The sequence below is a fragment of the Rattus rattus genome, chromosome 9, assembly GCF_011064425.1.
Source record: "Rattus rattus isolate New Zealand chromosome 9, Rrattus_CSIRO_v1, whole genome shotgun sequence".
In the NCBI taxonomy this organism is placed as follows: domain Eukaryota; kingdom Metazoa; phylum Chordata; class Mammalia; order Rodentia; family Muridae; genus Rattus; species Rattus rattus.
The window spans coordinates 28,799,862-28,816,635 of record NC_046162.1 but is presented as its reverse complement, the minus strand read 5'-3'; the positions used below and the strand labels follow the sequence as shown (position 1 = coordinate 28,816,635).

Genomic DNA, 16,774 nt, shown 5'->3' with positions numbered 1-16,774 from the left:
GGAGCCTCCATCTGGTCCAGGGATTCTCTGCTCTGAGCCTGTGATTTCTGAAGGAAATCTCCAAGGGAAGAGTCAACGAACCATGCAACCGGTGGGATTTACTATCTTAAATGTCCACCCGCAGGGTGTGGTGAAATAGATTAAGATGCAAAAGCTATTCGCAAAAGGATGACTCTTTGACAAGGTGCAAAACTTTCCTACTAAAAACAATTCCGAAGGGGAAATGTCCTGTTAAGACAACAGCAAGTTTTCAGAACTTGATGGAGTCTGGCAGTGGTGACACACGCCTTTAATCCCAGCACCCAGGAGGCAGAGGCAGGCAGATCTCTGAGTTCGAGGCCAGCCCCAGCTACAGAGTGAGTTCCAGGACAGCCAGGGCTACACAGAGAAACACTGTCTGGAAAAACCAAACCAAACAAACAAGAAACCCCAGTCATACTTAAAAGGTATAATGTAACTTTGTTGTTATATCATTTTGGTAATATTATATATTACTTTATGTTACTATAAATTTGCATGCACAGTGATTAAAACTCTGCAAAACCCTGCACTTTAAAAAAAAAGATTAATCAACATCTACTTGGATGGAATGACAGGATGATGAGTAAATTAATCCTTTCAAAGATTTTTAATGTATGGGAAATTAACACAGGACTAATAATAGGTGTACTTTGTAATGATTCACACAAATTTCAGTCAAGTTACCCTCAAACATTCCGCCTCTCTCTGCTTTGCCATTTTCTCTGGCAAAGGACAGGGAGCAACTATGAGAAAACAGAGTTTGCTTCTGTTTGGGTCCTAGGTCTTGGTCAGCAGAAGCCAGACCTTCAGAGGGGGGACCACATATTTATTTCCACCCAGCCAGGGCAGCTACTGATGGACCCATGTCTACGTGGCTCACCTCAGATTTCAGCGTGGTGGTCTGAGGATTGCCACTTGCGGTGTAGCAGGTCTCTGTGTAGGCTGGAGCAAAAAGGTGCCTGAAAAAAAAAAATGAGAGGAGACATTTCAACCTTTATTGATGGATTCTATCTTCCTGGTGATGGCACTCCGTGACTTTAACTGAACCAAGAAAGGGTACCCTGACTAGAAGGAAGTGGTAGTTATAGGGGACTAAAGAACAGAAAGAAAGCCAGGAGGAAATCTGTCATTGGTCACTCCCTCTAGATGGAGTTGACAAGATGAAATCAATCATCTTGGTTTGTTTTTCTGGGTCCTGAGAAAGATCCAGAAATTGCAAACACAGTCACAATATCTCCAAGTTGGAGGACCTGATTGTAAAATTCAACTGGTCCTTCCAACATGGGATATGCTAATTTTTAGCATGGACACCTCATTTTTCTTTGACCTCCGCTGAATGTTTTTGGGTAGGGCTGTCAATCAAGGGGTCATACCTGGTCCTGGTCTATGTTTAGGCATAGCCAATGGAGTGAGTGATACTGCAAGGGCTAAACAAATGTCAGGGATAGTTGTTGTTCACAGAGCTGCTGATGCCACCTGCCTAGACTTTCTGTGGGTCAGCTGTCCCTCGAACGACTGCTTCTGCTTGGCATCACTCCGCACCTACCTTTTACCTTTCCTAAATGTAGATACTGTTTCTCTCTTGTCACAGACCCTTTGAAACTGAGGTTAAGGATTCCTCACTGAAGGAGATACAGAACAAGCTTCCTAGAATTCCTCCAAAAGTAAAATACAAAATAAAAGAACCAAACAGACGTTTTAGCTAACAGAACTGATCTCCGGAAAGGTAAGGTCAGGGAGCTAAGTTATCTCTGATTTTTAATGGGACAAACCATCAGAAACTCAAGACTGACAGAAAGAAATGCATATATATAAATGTGAAAAGTCTAAAAAGGAATTAGTTGGAGGGCATTTCGGAAATATGTGTATGCTCAAGTCCATTTTAATGAAAAACTGATCAGTGTACCCCAGGTACATGTATTGAAAACAACTGGCAAGGCAGAAGTCCACTGTCAGTAGTGGCTATCTCAAGGAAGGGCAGATGTTCACAAGGCAAGTTACATATTGCTGAAATAAATAAATACTTAATCAAATATTTATTTTGAAAACAGAAATCCTAACTCAAAACTACTTCTTAGAAGAAAACACAGGCTGAAGCCAGAATGGTGAGTCAGAGAAATCTGAAGAGACACTAGGTTTGGGAAGAGGAGATATTTCCCAGAGGAAGGGACATGGCTCCAAAGCCTAGGCTGGACTCTTCCCATCCCAGGATGCAGTCAAGACAGCAGATGCCTCAAGAATTAACATTCAGTCTTGAGGAGAAACCACCCAAGAGGATATGTAAACCCAGAAAAACACAAAATCCAGCTGACCCAGAGGAACACTCAGCCACATACAGACTTTGGATCCGCTGCCAGCTTGCAGGATGTGTCTCCCAGCCCATCTCCCCTAAGCATCCAGAGATTCAGAGGGTAGGCATTCACAGGTCTGAAGGAATTCAACCAGAAGTCTCCCAATGGGCCCAGGCCCCACAGTTATGCCTGCTTGTGTCTTCCAGCACGTTTACTAAATGGAAGATATAGTTAACTAGGGAGGGAATTAATGAGTACTTCAGGGGCTTAGTGCACGGTCTCGGATCTGAAAGACAGAGGCTTTGCTCTGACCGGTATTGCCCTTACAGCCGGTAGCTGGTTACTTTCTCTCTCTGCAGTTTCCTCTTCCCATGGGCATTAGACCTCCTGAATCAAGCAATTTAATAATACAGGGAGCGAGCTGAACCCCAGTCGTGGTAGAAAGGAGCTGGGTAGAAAATAACGATTATCACCATTGCTTTTATTTTACTCTCACTTTTAAAAACAGGGTCTCATGTAGCCCACGATGGCCACGAACTCATTATACAGCCTAGGATGGGCCCTGAACTTCTGACTCTCCCGTCTCCACCTCCCGAATGCTGGGATTGCAGGTGCAGATGTGTGGCAACGTGTCCAGTTTTATAGGGTGCTAAGGGTCAAGCCCAGGCTTCATGGGTGCTGGGCAGTATTTTCTTAGCAATTGAGCCACATTCCTAGCTCCTCAATAGTGCGTCTAACAAGGCTTAGGATGTAAGAGAAATGAATGGATTTCACCCATGTCTCTTTCTAGCTCTCCTCGACTGTTAATTCACCCATAGATCGCTTAAGAGAGGAGAGGAAAAGCGATTAGCTCATTCCTAGAATCCATTTCCTGGGCCGCTTTCACGGACTGAGTAATGGACGGCTGGTTGAGAGTTCAGAGTGTAATGGCGTACCCTGGGTGCCAAGGAAGAGATGTAAATTTTTCCCACAGGAAATGCACTTGAGGTAAATACACTTTGAGCTTATTCAGGGTTTTAAGACGGGGTTGGGGAATCACTTATCCTACCTGGTGGCATCATTAAAATGAACCAAAATGTATGGGATGGGGGGGGGGTGCCAAAGAGAGAAATCCAAACTGAGCCTCTGAGATAGGCACCCACTTAGAGACGCTCAGGCACACATGTGCAGAAAATGGCTTCTGCAGCCTCTCTGGGGGCTTGCCCTCGTCAGCGAGGGTCTCTTGGAGACTCAGCATTTAAAGAAGCTTAAAAAAAAATCAAACAGATTTCTCACCAGACTACATAATCCCTTGAAAGCAGGGACCACAGTTGTCTTTATAGACTCCTCCTGGCTCCCAAAGCGGGCAATACACATTTATCCTGAATAAGCGGATGACTGAATTAATGAATTAATGAACAAATAAGCCTCCTATCTAGTATAAAAACCTACCAGGTAGCCATTCAACAAGAGAAACTTCCAGAGATCGGGAGCTCCTGAAACTACTCACTCCAGTTCTGACTACATGTCCTTTGTAAAGTCCTCACCCTGAATTAAAAATGACTTCTCTGCATTCAGTACCTGTTCAAAGGATCTGACTCTAAGCCGGGCTGTGGTGACGCCCTTTAATCTCAGCGCTCAGGAGGCAGAGGCAGGTGGATCTCTGTGAGTTCAAGGCCAGTCTGGTCTACACAGTGAGTTCCAAGACAGCCACAGTTACACAGAGAAACTTTGTCTCAAAAAACTAGAAGAGAGGGTTGGGGATTTAGCTCAGCGGTAGAGCGCTTGCCTAGCGAGCGCAAGGCCCTGGGTTCGGTCCCCAGCTCCGAAAAAAAGAAAAGGAAAAAAAAACTAGGAGAGAGAGAGAGAGAGAGAGAAAGAGAGAGAGAGAGAGAGAGAGAGAGAGAGAGAGAGAGAGAGAGTTTTAAAATGCAAGTTAGTGGTGGCTCAGGTGCTAACAGACTCCCTGTGTGAGAACAAGGACCTGATTTGCAGGAATCAAGTGAAAAAGCCGGACCTAGAAAGCAGCACATGTCTGCTAACCTCAGTGCTAGGGAGGCAGAGACAGGAGGATCCCTAGAATTTGTGGCTGTGGGCCAGCCCGTCTAACAGAAATCAGTGGGCTACAGACTGTGAGAAGGCCTGTCGAAAAGCATAAGGTGAAGACCAACAGAAAATGACTGTTGATCTCTGGCTACCACATGAATAGGTACACAAGTATGCTTACTCCACACGGAAAAACGCAAAGGAGGGGGCCGCACCCCAGACCTACTACATCAGAAGGAAAGGCTGAGGTACAGCCTTCTGTCTCAACAGCTCTTCCCCACCCCACCCCCAGGTAATCTTGATATGAGAACAAGCCTAGACCCAAAACCCTAAACCACAAGTTTCTGAAAAAACTTCAGAAACATGTGTACATGGTCTAATTGTCCAAGACCCCCCACCTTCCTGCCTTCACCACATCCTGGATTGCTGCAAACCTGAGAAACCCAACGAGTTTACTGCCCACCCTCCTGAACGCTAGGTCATGCTGCGTTTGCGCCTTAACAGGACACCTGAGGGGTAGGGGTCCCTACCGCTTCCCATTTTGTAGACAAGGGGCCGGATCACTTGTCAGGGACCTCAACCCTGTTGGAGCTCGATTTCAGCCTTGGGTTTGTGAGCCAGACGCTTTAAGCACGGATTCTCTGAGATGAGAACATGAAACCGTGGCCTTCTATCATGATCAAGGCACCTTGAATACGAAGATCTGCACTAAGAGCCATGGGGTAAAAGCTAAGCACGGGGCAGGAGCAAGACAATTAATGTAAGAAATTCTGGCCTAGTTCTAGCTAAACAACCTTTTCCCTGAATGGGCTATGGATGTGGGCCAGGAAGGTCCCTCCTAGAAGCAAAGGGGTCATGTTTCATCACCATCTGTATAATTTTACCAACGGGGACAAAGCCCTGCTTTCAAAGACTCTCCACTGTCCCCAAGAGAAGGCTGAATATGTCCGTGTGTCCAGGCAGGGGGATTCTGGCACTCAGGACAAAAGTTGTTGTCATCTTCCCAGAAAAGAGACCACATACACGGATGCTGAGTGGCCAGATGTCTCTTCTCCAACTACATCTTTCTCTCATCTCTCTGATAGGGGGGCTGGCTCAGCATGGTGGCAGGAAGCTGTCTTACCACTGGCATGCGTTAGGGTTTTCAGGAAATGATTTTGAGTGGAGATCCAGGAGGAGGGAAAGACTATTCAAGATTCCCACCCTCCCCCTCCCCCACTGACGCTGATAGAGGAAACATTTGTGCTGCACTCCCTTATTTTCAATCCTGTCCCTTCTGCCCTAAGGAGACCCTGGGCAGGCTCAGAGTAGAAAAGGCTCTGCTATGTCACGGTCCTCATGGTGATAACAGTGGCTGGCTCTGCAGCCCTAAACAGGGAGAGACAAAACCCTTGTCACCCAGACCCAAAGTCCCCAAACAAAGCCTCCATCTTGGGGGCTAGAGAGATGGTTCCGTGTTTCAAATCACTTGCTGTTCTTATAGAGGACCCAGTTAAGTTTCCAGCACCCACATAGTGGCTCATAAATGTCTGTTTCTCCAGTTCCATGGGACCAGACACTCTGTTCTGGCCTCTGTAGGCACCAGGTATGCGGATTGTGAACATATAATACATTCAGGCAAATACTAAGACACATAAAGAAAAATAATAAATCTCTAAAAAAACAAAACAAACAAACAAACAAACAAAAAAAACCAAACAAACACAAAACACCACCCTAACTCTTCTGAGGCCAACCTAAGAAACTAAGTCCCATCCCATCCCACCCACCCCATCATCCCTCCCAGGCCTTCTCCCCCACAGCAACTTGGAATCACTAGGCCAGCCAAGGCCCAAAGCTCATAGCTTGCACACAGCTCTGAGGAGCTTTTCCTAAGGCTTTCGGCCTTCAAAAACCCATCACCGCTTCCCACAGAACTGCTTCCACTACTGTTGCCGAACTATTTGCTGACTGAAGTGTCAGATGGTTCTCGTGGCTAAAACCCCCTCTCTGGGGGGAAGAGCAGAGACCTAGCGAATTCCACACAGCATCCTCGTGGTGTCCCGCTCACCGTCCCCCCAGCATCTGATAGGCAAAGTGGTACGGAGACGGTTTTCAAACGACCTTGAAAAACACCCTCTTCCCATGTGCCTGGCATGAACAAAAGCTTCTCTGCTCCTTCCCAGGCTGTGTTCCGGCTGCCCCTCCCCGTGGGTCTAGTCCTCAGAGTACCCAAGTGTCTGTGCACATGGAGTGAGAGCCGGATTCTCACTGTTTCTTGACCTGGGGCTGGGATAGGGGGTAGGAAGGGGTGGAGGTAGAGGGTTAGGGAGTGGTTGAAGGTGGGTCCTCACCCTGCCCGGTTAGTCATATGGCTGCCTTTTATTTTTTTTCCTTACACTCTTAAGGTCATGGACTCCGGCCCAATCCCTCTACAACACCAGGAAAGGTTTTAAAAAAGAAAACACGAAGCCCCAGAACCCATCCGGCCCCACTGAGAATTATATTCTCTGAGGGACTAGTAAGAAATCGGTGTCTTAGATCTTTTTGTTTCTCAGGTGATGTTTTGTTCAGGCTCTGGGGACAGGGATGATCCTGCTCTGTTAGGTTCAGCTCAACTTTTAACCTTCGGAGTTCCCTCCCTAGCCTTCTAGTCTGCTCTCCGCAAAGTCTCCAGAGAACCTAGAGATCAGTATGGCTTTATGTGTGGGTTTTAAAAAGAATTTAATGATGGTACTGAAGGAGCCAGGGCTGTCCCCGGTTTTCACACTGCACTAGGACATTGTCTACAAATACAGCACCAGCTGTATTGGAAGCCGTGTGGCCCGAAGGCTTCTGACAGCACAAACCTTGGACACACCCAAAAGGCTTTGGATTGAGAGCCAGCTGCACGAAGGTCCTTCCAGACCATGAAACAAGTCAAGGATGACTATGGTTCATTTTAACCTTACACAAGGACTGTGGAGGAGGGGAGAAACTCTGTAGAGACTCAGGCTTAAGACTCCATCGAAGTGGCCTGGCTTGGAGCACTACTCACAGTGAATAAGGGTATCGCTCACACAACCCTGTAAAATCGGATGTTCGCATGTTAAGGCTTTAGTAAACGACTATACAATTGCAAATATTTCCATTCAGTAGAAAAAAATCACCCCGGGTTTCCATTAAATGTAAACGGTGCCGCCCAGGGCTCGTGGGGGAGAGGAAGCATTGCTGAAAAGCAGACTCTGAGTCACTCTAATGAAATGACCTGTGCTAGTTCACATTTTGGGCAGAATAAAGAAAAAAATAAATCATACGTATAATTTCCTTTTATGCTGGTCCTCCAAAGGGAGAAGACAGTAAGGAGGAAGAGAGAACCAAGTTTCCCCAAATCAGCCTGCACTTTGCTTGGTCTACCTCTGACTCCAAAGGAATGGAAACAGAATTGCAAAAGCCCCATGGCCAAATAAGGCACTGCTAATTCCAGGGGCTCTCAAGCACCAGCATTCCTCTGTGAGGGCGCAGAAGGGCCCTGGAAGGCTGAAGGTTGTTCCTATAGAGAAGAGCTGAGCCCTCCTCCCACTTGAGCAAGCCCCCTCCCTCCCGTTGTCTAGGGGACCAACTTCCAAAGCAACCCTAAGAAGCAAGATGGTACCACCCACCAGCCCAGCTCTCTAAAAGACAAACTTATGGGAATGTTGTCTTTCCACTCCTGTTAAGGACACCTTTAAACAAGGCATTAAAGCAACACCCCTCTTCGCCTGTATCTCCTGGTTTCCAAAGACCTCCCATCTCTCCGAATAGCTCCTGAGTGCTGTTTTTATGTTATGCCCAAAGCAGGTCTGGATAAGTAGGGTTTATCCTTCAGCCAGGAGGATCATTATTTAATCCTTCCAGGTCTCTCCCCTGACCATGAGTATGAGAGAGCATCAATATCCATTAGTACAAACAGGGCCAACATCTCAGGGTCAGACAAGCTTAGCTGGCGAGAGACCGGACGGGCCCAGGAAATAGCTCGATGATAAGAGTTTGTGGGTTTGTTTAATGAAGCCCTACCTAGCCCATCCTGGACATTTATTGGTCAAGAATGGTTCTGGGAAATTGACTTTTCTCAGAAATACCAGATTTTTAAAGAGCGAGAAATACTCCCTGGTAGCAACCTGTATAGTAACCAGTATTTGGTAAATAATCACAGTAGCTGTTGATCAGATTAACTGAGGCCACAGAGGCCTGCAGGGGAGTCCTAGGGTGTGGGGGGAGGTGGAATGGGGAGGGTGTGCGAGTTGGGGGGAAGAGAAGACTGCCATACCATGAAGAGAGGCTTTAAGAGGAGCCTTGGGGGAGGGGTGGGGAGGGGAACACCCATAAGGAAGGGGAGGGGGGGGGATGTTTGCCCAGAAACGGGGAAAGGGAATAACACTCGAAATGTATATAAGAAATACTCAAGTTAATAAAAAAAAAAAAAGAAAGAAAAAAAAAAAAAAAAGTTATGGGATATGTAGCTCCATTCAAAAAAAAAAGAGTGAGCCTTGGGGGGGGGGGGAGGCAGTCTCCAAGAGACCACTGCATGCACATCAGTCTCCCCACCCCACCTGACAGCAGGTCCTAAAAGGCCTATCATCCCTGGATCCTGTCCAAACCGAGCCCGTGCCGTCCATACCCTCTCTACAAACCTTTGCACGGGATAGAATCCGTGCGTAAGGCATCGACCATAAGGAAACGATCTTTATGTCCTATCCTCTCTGCCCAATCTTTCCCTTTTACAGATAAGGACTCCGAGAAGAGTAAAAGTAACAGATCGTTACGCAAGTTCTAATCAGTTTCCAACCTCAGTACACACAAGTATGTGAAATCCTGGTGGCGGCTAAGTTAGGAGCCGGCAGAGGAAGGGTGTTCATCCAACACCATTCCTAGTGTGTTAGAGGCTGTAGAAAGCCTGGGTTCCTCACGCCCTGACTTCGTCAGGCACTTACTTGAAGGGCTTGGCTCCAGGACCTACATCTGCAACACACCTCACACCACAAATATTGACTAAGTCTGTCAGACTCCAGGCACCGTGCTAGGGGACTATTGAGACTTAAGCCCTCAAAGACAGGTACCATTCCTACCCAGCGGGGGGGCCAGCCTCTCTCTCAGGATGCAGATCAGAGGAGGTTGTCCAGGAAAGCACTTGAAAGCAGTTGAGTTAAGAACCTTAGCCAGCGGGGAGGAGCTGACAGGCCCTGTGAAGGCAGGTTTTACCAGAAAGTCCCTAGAAACTCAGGCCGCATTTCACAACCTGCCTTCCTTCTTTTTAGAACTGGTATGAAAGCCAACTTCCATTTTCCTGTATTTATAAAACTATGAGGGGTTGGGGATTTAGCTCAGTGGTAGAGCGCTTGCCTAGCAAGGGCAAGGTCCTGGGTTCGGTCCCCAGCTCCAGAAAAAGAAGAAGAAAAAAAACAAAAAGAAAAAGAAAAAAAGAAAAAGAAAAGAAGAAAAGAAAAAAATAAAACTATGAGGGGAAGGGTGCACATATGCATTACGTGTATTCCCGTGCGTGAGTGGATGTGTGTGATTGTGTGGCCGTTGTCAAGTTTGTGTATGTGTGCTGAAGTCAAGGCTGGCCTAGACACCAGGAGCTGAGAGTCTCTCGACCCACACTCTTCCCAACCACATTGCTATACTCCAGTTCTCAGAATCTAGTCTGACCTTCGCGTAGGCCCTAAATCTAGAATTTGGTTAAGGCAAGCAATGAAGGGCTTCCCGAAACAGGGCCCCTGTGGCCCTGCCGAGCTTAGATCACTCTTTCCTTTGTGATTCAGTGTCTCTCCAAAGGAATTCTTTTTCCCAGAATTCCTTTCTCCAGAATGGTTTTGAGAGAAAAAAAAAAAAAAAAAAAGGAAAAGAAACTATGCTTGATATAATGCATCCATTATAGCCACTTGGTCCATCTGGACCTCTCCCCAGGGAGGTTGATGCAAGAGGAGAATATGAGGTCCCTGCCAGTTTTCTCCAAACACGCTACCTGGGGGGATGGGAAGAAACTCTTGGGGACCCATGGAAGCCATGGAAAAGACTGGACAAGAGCTTTCAGTCCTTAGGTCATAGAGACCCAGAAAGACCCAGCTTAGTCAAGAAGCGGAGGAGCGCCTAGCTAAGCTTCACCCACTCAAAGGTATTATTGTTTGCCACAAAAGCCAATATGAGACACACACCCCCACCCCTAACCCCCCAGCAGGGCTCCCAAGTGAGGTCCCTACTGCTGGACGGGCAGAGGCCGAACACTGGCCTGGCTCCTGAGAAACGAAGCACTTAGGATTCTGGAAGAGTAAGGGCTGGGGAGATGGCAAAGCAGGAAACTGGCTTGCTGTGTGAGCATGAGGGCCTGCCTGCCTTCATGTGTGAGTATGAGGGCCTGCCTGCCTTCAGATCCCCTCCTTCACTGAAGGACAGGGAGACAGAAGGATGCCTGGAGGCTTGCTCACCAGACGGTCTAGACAACTGGCGAGCTCCCAGCCTGATAAGACCTTATCTTTAGAAGCAAGGAGGCGATGAGCTAGAACGACAACAGATACCAACCCCTGTCCTCTACATGTGCAGGGGGCTTCCCCCATGAATACACACACACACGCACGCACGCACGCACGCACGCACGCACGCACGCACCGAAGTTCGGACAAGGAGGGAGAACTGGGGGAGGCAGGTGTGGATGATGGAGACAGAAGTTGAGTTTTTGCAGCAATTTCCCTAACAGGTCTTGCTACAATCCCACAGAGGTGGTGACTCTCAGAATGACGACAGTCATTTGCTTCATCGAATGAGCAAAACAAAGACCTGAGTGAGCAAGGAGTTGACCTATTCCAGGTCTCACCGAGAGTGAAGGACAAACCCCGGGGACTTGACACCGATGTCTCACTCATTACTTGATGGAAAAAGAAAATCACAAGAAGGTCCCTGTGTCTGTCCACCCTCTCTTTCAGCCCTCTCTCCCCATCTCCATGACACCCACTCTCCATCTCACAAATCATCAATCCATCCTTCTCTCTCCACAAGGGTCACCCTAAAGTATACTTGGAGTTGTCTGTTCCATCTGCCTCTTCTACCAACTCCCATTGCTCTCAAAATAAACTCCGGCGAGGCCCTGCCCTTCGGGAAATCATCCCTATATGTTCCCCACCCCCACCCCAGGCCTGTCTTCATTTCCTTCCTCTGCTCTGTCCTAACCACAGAGAATGACTTCTTTGCATCTTCCACCCAGTCTTTGGGTCTTTGTTTTTCTTACAAGGACCATGGTACACACACATTTAACCATCATGAGCAGGCAACACCGCACTCTTTCCTCACTCCACTGTTCTGAGAAGTCCCGAAGGCCTTCGTCTAGGTCAGTAAGTCACTTCTCCCAACAGCACCTTCTGCTTTGCTTCACTCCAGCTGCTCACCTTGCTCTATGGTAATCGTCTAGTGTCTCCTCCACCAGACATGAAGCCCCTTGATGACCTCGCCCCTACTTAGCCCAAGAACACCGGACACACAGCTGACACTCACAGTATTTGCTGGGTAACAGGACAGAAGGAAAGAAGGACAAAACGAAGAATTCTCAAAGAAGGCTGGGGAGATGGCTCCACAGATGAAGTGCTTGCAAGGCAAGCACAAAGACCTGAGTCCAACCCCCAGAAAAACACATTTGAAAAAAAGTCAGGCGTGGTGACACACAAGCTTAATCTCACTCAATACTGGGGACGTGGGAAGATCCCTGGGGCTCACTAGACAGATACTTTGGGAATTTCAGGACAGTAAGAGGTCCTGTGTCAAAAACAATTACAAATTTAAAAAGGTGGGTGGCACTTGAAGACCCAATAGCCAAGGACATTCACTAACACCCACCCCCTTTCCACAACACAGAAAGGAGGGGTGGAAATTGAGGAGGAAGGGAGGCAGGCAAAGTAGGAGGGAAGGAGGGAGGAAAAGAGTTAGTGAAAAAGAGATTCTCAATGAGTTGTCTAAACTCAATCCAGGACCCTAATGACTCCCATTAGAAAAGCCAGAGAGCTGTAAGCTAACACTTACCCCTAGCTGAACTTAGTCAGGAACTACAACTCCACCCCAATTTGCCTAGAACCTATTCATTTAGTATTTAGTAATCAGGAGAGCACGTGCGCATGCACGCACAGGCACACGCGTGTGAGTGTGTATGTGTTGTGTGTCTGTATGTGAGTCTGTGTATGTGTTTCTGTGTGAGTGTGTGTCTGTATGTGTATCTATGTGTGTGTGTCTCTGTATGTGTGTCTGTGTGTCTGTAGGTGTGCACATACACACATATGTGTGACCGAGCCCTAAATGGAGAGAATGAAAAGTTTACTTCCCTAAAATCAAAATACTTCCTAGATAAAATGTCAATTCCCTGACAGTATTGCTCCAGTGTCCCCAATGCTGCTTTCAGCTCTCACAGATTTTTTTCCCCAAGAACACTCATGATCCATTGCCCAAGCAGAAAATTTTAAAGGAAGAAAATATCCTCAAATGTCCAAGGAACCTAGTTAAAGAGTTTAGTCATGGTCTTGGAGGTAGAAGAAAAGAAAAGAGGTGATGGGACTTAGCAGTGCTCTGCCCAAATGTATATCCATCCACCCATCCATCCACCCACCCATCCACCCACCCATCCACCCATCCACCCACCCATCCACCCATCCATCCATCCACCTCCCATCCACCCCACCATCCACCCACCCACCATCCACCCACCCACCCACACCACCCCACCCCCACCATCACCCACCCACCCACTCACCCACTCACCCATCCACCCACCCACCCACCCATCCATCACACCCATCCACCCACCCACCCATCCATCCACCCATCCATCCATCTCATCCACTACACATCCACCCACACCACACACCACCCATCCACCCATCCACCCACCCACCCATCCATCCACCCATCCACCATCAACCCACACCCCATCCATCCATCCACCCACCCACCCATCCATCAACCCACACACCCATCCATCCAACCCATCCACCCACCCATCCATCCACCCACCCACCCATCCATCCATCCACCTACCCATCCATCCATCCACCCACCCATCCATCCATCCACCCATCCATCCATCCACCCGACCATCCATCTACCCACCTACCCATCCACCCATCCATCCATCTACCCATCCATCCATCCATCCATCCATCCATCCATCCATCCGTCCGTCCAGCCATCCATTCATCCATCCATCCACCCACCCATCCAAGCTGGAAGGACACCATCTTAGCCTTGTGCTCAGCCCCTTTTAATGACTGGAATCCCCAGATACATGCTCATCCCCAAGGTTCAATCCACATTTCTCTTCAGCAAGGTAAGATGGAAGAAAATATGCTTCCCATTCAAAGCAGACCTCAGTTGTCAAATATTCTTCAAGCATCTTTCTAGAAGTTTTACTTACCTCCCTGACCGTTATGCTTAGCCCAAGGCAAGAGAACCCAACTCAAAGGCGAAAGTGGAAGAACGAAATATCCAGTGGACATTTGAATCTCCTGGAAGCCCAGATGTGGAAGGAGAAACCAACCTTCCCTTCCTTTCCGTTTAACACATAACTAATGAGGTCAAACAATGGCTACTTAGGGGTGCTGGATTCCTAACAGATGATGAAGACTTGAGTCCTTGATACAGACCAAATATTTACATAGCATCTTCCCAGTCTTAATTCCTTTCTCATTCTCCCATTCATCCCTTCTTTCTGTGTCATCCGAAGCAGCCCCCATTCTCAAAAACTGAGCTGCAAGTAAGTGCCCTGCACCCTATTGGGGAATCCTCCTAGGACGCCATTACAGATAGAGACACCCTCTCTTCTGGCCTTTCAGCGCTTAATTCAGCCCTGCTTTGTTATCCTCGTATAGAGGACAAAATCTAACCATTCTCATCACTACACAGCCCCTAGCACAGGGCTGTAAACAGACGCACCCAATCAATAGCCCCCTCATCGAAGAACAGAAAATTAGCTCAGGGTCAAAGGGGAAATGTATCAACTGGTAGATAAATGGGACATCGTAAGGTGGTATATACATAGGATAGAATACTATACAGCAACTAAAAAAAAAAAAAAAAATACCAAGGCACAGTAAGCCATAGAAACCTCAAAAACACTACCCTAAGTAAAAGACCCAATTAACGGCGGGATGTGAAGGTACAACTTTGTAGTTCTGGTACTTGAGAGTGGAGGAAATGAGGATCTGGAGCTCACGGCTAGGAGGACCTGGAGTTCAGGGCTAGCTGTGGCTAACGTCATAGTGAGTCCAGCCTGAACTGCATAAGAAGCTGTGTCAAAGGGGTGGGTGGGAATAGACAGAGGGAGGAAAGGGGAAAGGAAGAAGGAAGGATGGGGAGCAGGAAAGAGGAGCAGGAGGAGGAGAGAGGAAGAGAAATGGTATATTGCATAATGGTTTTATGTGAATCACCCGGATTGGGCAAATCTAGAACAGCAAGTTGAGGTCTGTGGCTTAGACTGATGAGGGGAAGAAAGGGGAAGGCCTGCCTTAATAAAGCATCCCCAGTCAAGTGGCTCAAAACCCAGATGTTCATAACCATAGAGTGGGGTTAGCAGGGCCATGGTCCTCTGTTGGCTGCAGACATAAGAGAGACCCCTTCCCAGCCTGGTTCCTAGCTCCTAGCTTCTCGGCTTATGGCATTAGAACTCAGTTCTTTGCATGTCTGTGTCCTGACTCCCTTTCTATATACAGAATCCAGTCACCCTGCATTAGGAGTCCACCTTACTCATCTTAACAAAATGCATGTGACTCAATTTCCAAATAAGATTACTCTGGACTCAGGCTCCAACATAAGGATGTACCCAGATAACGACACAATTCAATGGGTAACATTGAATAATGGGTTTTTCCTGGAACAAAGGAAATGACTCTAGGTAAGATTATGGTGGTCGTTGTCCAGCTAAAAAATATCAAACTAATTGTTTTAAATGGGTAAAGTAAATGGGTACACGTGATTGGTATCAATAAAGCTATTTGAAATAAAAGTAGGAATGCTCGGGTTTCAAGAGATACCGTGGGTGGGATCTTGGGAAAGGGAATGTAAGGTATAGAGAGAGGCCAAAGGCAATTTGCCCTCAGATGTGCATGTGTTACCTGTAACTTCCCTTGATTCATATCTGCCAGGGGAGTGCTGTGCAAAGAGGTCAAGTGAATTCAGCCCAGCACTGCTTATAAAAATCTTAAAGAGAAAAAGGTAGACACAACCTGAATGCCCCCTGCTGAGAGGACATGAAATTCATCCAAACAGCTGGAATATTGTTGACTCTGGATTGCGTCAACTTGAGGATTGGGAATCACTGAGGAGATAAACCTCTGGGCATATGTAGAAGTTTCCAGGAATGTTTACCTAAGGAACTAAGGACCCATGGGCTGGGGCCCGAGACTGAATAAAAAGGAAAAAGAAAAGAGGGAGAATGGGGTGCTCTGGAAAGATGGCTCAATGGTTAAGAGCACTGACTGCTCTTCCAGAGATCCTGAGTTCAATTCCCAGCAACCACATGGTGACTCACACCGTCTGTAATGAGATCTGATGCGTGCTTCTAGTTTGGCTGAAGACATCGACAGTGTGCTCATATACATAAAGATAAATAAATAACTCTAAAATAGGGAGGAGAGGGGAGGGAGGGAGGAGGGGGGAGGAGGAGGAGGAGAAGGGGGGGGGGGGAGGAAAGGGGAAGAGAAGGGGAGGAGGGGAGGGAAGGGGAGGAGGGAGGGAGGAGGAGGAGGAGGAAAAGCTGAAGGTCAGCATTTGTTTCTCTCTGCTTCCTGACCAGACCCAAATGTCACCACCACATGCTTTATTTCATGATATCCCACCATGATAAGCTACATCCCCTCAGACGCAGAGCCACGAAAGCCTTCCTCCATATGTTGACTCTTACCAGCAACGAGAAAAGCAGTTAAAAACTGCAAGCATTTCATGAACCTGATCATTTTTCAGGTTCACGAAATTGTGATTTGTTAATTGTGGAAGAGGGCTAGAAAGACAGCCCAGTGGTAACAGCACCGACTACTCTCCCAAAGGTCCCAAGTTCAATTCCCAGCACCGACACAGTGGCTCATAACCACTGTTAACTCCAGTCCAAGGGAACTTAATGGCCTCTTCTGGCCTCTGTGAGTACCGCATACACATGGTACACAGACATGTATTCAGGAAAATACTCATACACATAAAATAAAAATAAGTAAACTCTCAAAAACTAAAATTAAATTTAAAAATACAAGATAACTGTGTAGTTATATGTGTAGTCAATATAATATCACGTAAGCATTTTTAAATGATCTTAGATGCATATGGAAATGTAACCATAATATACTCTCCCAGCCATATATACAAGTGAAATGGTACAGCCTTCAAATATAACCACCACATGATCATATAAATCAGTGCTATAGAAACATCTGTCAAGCACTTAAAGACTCTCACACCTGTTACTGCAGGGTTAA

At 47.1% G+C, this 16,774-nt stretch overlaps 1 protein-coding gene across 1 annotated transcript in view; it reads right to left on the bottom strand.

Moving 5' to 3' along the window:
- Nucleotides 1-16,774, bottom strand: part of Adam19 (ADAM metallopeptidase domain 19) — a 90,187-nt gene that overhangs the window by 51,546 nt on the left and 21,867 nt on the right. Inside the window, exon 4 of the mRNA XM_032912071.1 lies at nt 902-980. Coding sequence (XP_032767962.1) covers nt 902-980 — 79 coding nt within the window. The remainder of the gene's footprint in view (nt 1-901; nt 981-16,774) is intronic.